Here is a 3,997-nt window from a genome sequence, read left to right as displayed (position 1 = left end):
GCCGCTTTGACGAACTCATCTTACCGTAGTTCCTCGCTCAAGCCGAATATCCACGGCCATACATATCTCCCACTCCCTTCAAAAAAGAGAGCTACAAAATTTTACACGGCCTGATGGAGGAATCTGGGTCCTGTCCTTCGTGTCAACTTAAGCATGTGCCAACAACGTAGATTGAAATTCAGTTTCATGAATCGGTCGACGCCGAGCCCACCAGACTGCTGGCAACGGTGGTACAACCGCTTTGACGAACTCATCATGCCGCAGTTCCTCACTCAAGCCGAACAGCCAAGCCTTTGCCACCGGCGTTGTTTCAGCAATCAGAGCTTCTCGCCATAGATTGCACTCAAGCACGAGTGTCACCAGGAATCAACTAGCACCCTGCATATCTCACACTAGCTCAGCCCCTGAGTCGCCGCAATGCTCCTGTTGCATCAACACAAGATGATGCAGATTCTGCTAAAACAGAAGTGACACAGAGATGCATCTTCAATCCATCATATAGGGTGCAGTAGTTAGAAAAGAGAGGAAACAGAGGTTAATTCACAGAGCCGCTTGGTTCATCTAACCATAGCTATAAGCACAAAGAGCTGCAAGGTGATCATTTCACTCCCGCTGAAAACAAAGAGCTGTCGTCGTCACGACAATGAAACAGAACAAAATAGGAACTGAAACCATAGGCTTAACATGATAGTCAGCTTCGAGTAATTGACTCACGATTCACGACATAGGTAGAGTGCATTAATTCAATAGTCAAATGTCAGAGAAACCACACAACATATAACTGTGCACCTTGTATATAGCTAGTACAGTACACTGGTGAAAGAACACGCCAGATGACCAGTTCAAACAACAAAGCAAAGTCCCGAGACCCTGTCAATGCGCAGCGCGCGACGAATCCACAGAACAAAGGATGATCTTGTGAATGTGCACCACGGATCGACAGACCTAAGGTTGACAATCATGTGGAAGGGCAATTTTGGCTGCTGTACATTATCCCTGCAGACGAGACAAATTGAAACAAGCTCCGGTCAGTATGACAACAAGCAAATGTGGAGTAATATGTGTAGGAATGTTGTCAAATAAAACACAATATGCTGAGAACAGAAACAAACTCGAAGGCCAATGAAAAGTTTAGATGAGACAACAAACTTTGGTTATCTGGGCACTGTCTTTCTGCTACTGAATACAGATGCAAAACTGCAAATAAAACATAATACACGCTGACAACAGAAAGTAATTGCTGCATAAACTTTAACTGGAACCAAAATTTGTTGCAAACCCCAAGGCCGATGAATTCGGATGGGTAACCTCAGCTAACCAAGAAACTCGAATACAGATGCAAAACAAAATGGCAAGACCAATGAAGAAGATTGTGAAATGCAAAAGAGCAATTTAGGTAAGGAAGCATGAGTAAAAATACTGATTTTTTCTTATCATCCAATCCACCATTCAGTTTCAGTTTCTATAAAAAATATGAGGGTCTGAGCACACAAATTCAACAGAAATATAACATGTTTAATTAGCTAATAAATTGGAGATGCACAACCAAACTATATAATTGGCATGTCAACGACACATATTCGATAAATCTTACACAATGATTAACAGTTATTCTCTTCGTCTCCCAAAAGAAGGCCTATAATTTTATCTCAAGTCAAATGGTGCAAACATTGAACAAACTTGCATAAGAAAAATTATCAACAACTACAATACAAAATTAGTATCACTCTGGCCTTTTTACAAACTTGGTCAAACTTTGCACCGTTTGACATACGAGAAAATTTATAAGACTTCTTTTCGGAAACGGAGGGAGTATATCTGTGCTTCATTAAGAAGATACTAATAATGCATGCCAAATATGTACTCACCCGAGCTGTGATAAACATCACATTCCACAGAAGAACATGCCTGCTTGAAGATGTTGACTATCTTTACACATCCATCATTACTTGCCGAGATCTCCTCGGACAGCTTGACAATCATTCTTTTTAGCATCGGTGCACATCCAAGTATCAATTCCAATAAATCAAACTCATGATCCGCTCCGTCGAATCCATTGAACTCCAATTCTTCGAGAGCATCCAAGGAGATAGCCTGGGACCTCCAGTTCGGAGACTCACAAGGACAGTGTGTCGGGCATACTTCTTTCAACTAAAACCAAAAGTGTATATCTGAATAAAACCACACAATGTATTATTGGGGTATATATAATAAGAGCAGAGAATTACCTCTGATCTATGTAGGACGACCTTAAGCCTCCGAGTAGCAGTACTAATTCGATTCATCCCAAGGAGATGAACCACAACCGCTCCGAAAGCATGCCCCTTGGCTGTGAGATGCAGCTCGAAAACGGAGAAGGCAGCAACCATGTGCCTCTGTATCTCCTGCCTAAAGTTGTGCACCTGAGCGCGAAAAGGAGACGGGTCCTGAAAAAACAATTTGCCAACAAGATATAGATATTATCATTCATAAAATTAATTTAGTCAGAGCTTGCAGCAGATTGAACAGTAGAAGGGACGCACGACGCAGGCATAAATGTACAGCGTCGTTGGCTCTCCTTGTCTCTCCGCCGACTGTAGCCGCAGTTTGTTGAGGCTCCAAACACCAAACACAATACACGGCCCCAAGTAGCAGCACTGCCATGAAACCTTCTCCACCACTGGCGCCAAGACGGTGATGTTAACCGCCACCACCGCTGTAAATGAGGTGGTCAATTGCTTAAGCTCGGGAGCAACAATGACGACACGCTGTGTCAATCTGGCCTCGCATTCCACGACAAGCTCCTGCAGCAGAGGCGAGTTGACGACCCTAATGATGCAGTCAAGGAACACAGCCCTGCTGAGGCGGAGCGTGCGCAAGCGCGGGCAGCAGGCGAGCAAGCCGTCGAGGTTGGTGGTGCATTGCGCCAGGGACAGCGTCTCGAGTGCGGGGAACTCGGCGCCGGCCGGCACGGCGGCGAGGGAGAAGAGGGAGGAAAAGTTGAGCGCGATGGAGGTGGCGCGGGGCAAGCAAGGCAGGTCGACAGCGAGGGCACGCTCGATTATGCCGGAGGGGATGCGGAAGTCGAGCTTCTCCGGGTCGAGCCGCACGGCGGCGCGGAGCAGCGAGTTGATGGGGACGCCTGCGCTGTCTCTCCAGTGCTCCTTGCCCTTGGGGACGGGTTGATGGGGATGCTGCTGCTTGATGGGGACGCGGATTTTGATGAGGGAAACCGCGGGCAGGGGAAGATCGACGCGGCCGAGCGCCGCCTCGAGCGACGGGAGGGCCACGCCGCGGAAGACGATCTGGCGGAGGCTGGCCCAGAGGCCGAGCCACCGGCGGGAGAGGACTTCGGTGCGGGCGGCGGCGGCGGCGCAGGGGAGGCGGGCGAGGACGTCGAGGAGCAGGTCGTCGGGGAGGGCGCTGAGGCGGTCCTCTCCGTCGCATGGGCCATCCGGCTCCTGGCTGGAACTCCGGCTAGGCCCCGAGCTCGCCTCCATCGACGCCCGGATCTCACCTCTCCGACGGGAGAGAGTGACACAACCCTAGAATTATGGGTGTGGAGTGGGGACTGACGCAGTACACTGATGAGTGACCACCAGTCGACCACTACTCTGAGTAAGTAGTACGAGGTTCCAGCAACATTCCCCTTCCGGTCTTTTTTTTATTGTTGCAAGTATAAACCCAGCCCAGCGTTGATGTGTGGTATATGTAATTTCAAATAGACATATACGTTGTCTAATTTTCTTATATTAGGAAAAAAACTATGAAGCTCGTGTCGCCGCCTTGACTTAGCGCGGCGCCCGGTGTCGGTGAACGATAGAGGTGATGAGGGCAAAAGGTCGATGCCGACGACCTGCGGGGGTGAGATTGCACAGGGTGGTAGAGGGTTAATGAGTGCCAAGACGGCATTCGAAGAAGACCTTATTCGGATGCGAGGCTAGTGGGTCTGAGGTAGTTGGCAAATTCGGCGGTGGAGGAGGTGGTGGGCTCGATGGGTGTGGGGTGGGGAAAGAGA

The 3,997-nt window shown here is 48.8% G+C and overlaps 1 protein-coding gene across 1 annotated transcript; it reads right to left on the bottom strand.

The window, feature by feature from the left end:
- Positions 1 to 392: 392 nt before the first annotated feature.
- LOC123146875 (uncharacterized) lies at positions 393 to 3,553 on the bottom strand. Its single transcript, XM_044566144.1, has 4 exons — positions 2,523 to 3,553; positions 2,229 to 2,426; positions 1,869 to 2,151; positions 393 to 996 (listed from the first exon to the last, which is right to left on the bottom strand). The coding sequence occupies exons 1-4, from the start codon at positions 3,477 to 3,479 to the stop codon at positions 959 to 961; spliced, it is 1,476 nt and encodes a 491-aa protein (XP_044422079.1). The 5' UTR covers positions 3,480 to 3,553; the 3' UTR covers positions 393 to 958.
- Between the last annotated feature and the right edge of the window lie 444 nt (positions 3,554 to 3,997).

The sequence above is a fragment of the Triticum aestivum genome, chromosome 7A (assembly GCF_018294505.1).
Source record: "Triticum aestivum cultivar Chinese Spring chromosome 7A, IWGSC CS RefSeq v2.1, whole genome shotgun sequence".
NCBI lineage: Eukaryota > Viridiplantae > Streptophyta > Magnoliopsida > Poales > Poaceae > Triticum > Triticum aestivum.
This window is presented reverse-complemented; position numbering and strand designations above follow the sequence as displayed.

Bases quoted from the DNA above. Each gene is read 5' to 3' on its own strand.
- LOC123146875 (XM_044566144.1), bottom strand. From the start codon at position 3,479: ATGGAGGCGAGCTCGGGGCCTAGCCGGAGTTCCAGCCAGGAGCCGGAT. The intron at 2,427-2,522 runs GTGCGTCCCTTC...TTGTTTTTTCAG, and splicing joins TGTACATTTATGCCTGCGTC to GACCCGTCTCCTTTTCGCGC. The intron at 2,152-2,228 runs GTAATTCTCTGC...TTTTGGTTTTAG, and splicing joins TCGTCCTACATAGATCAGAG to TTGAAAGAAGTATGCCCGAC.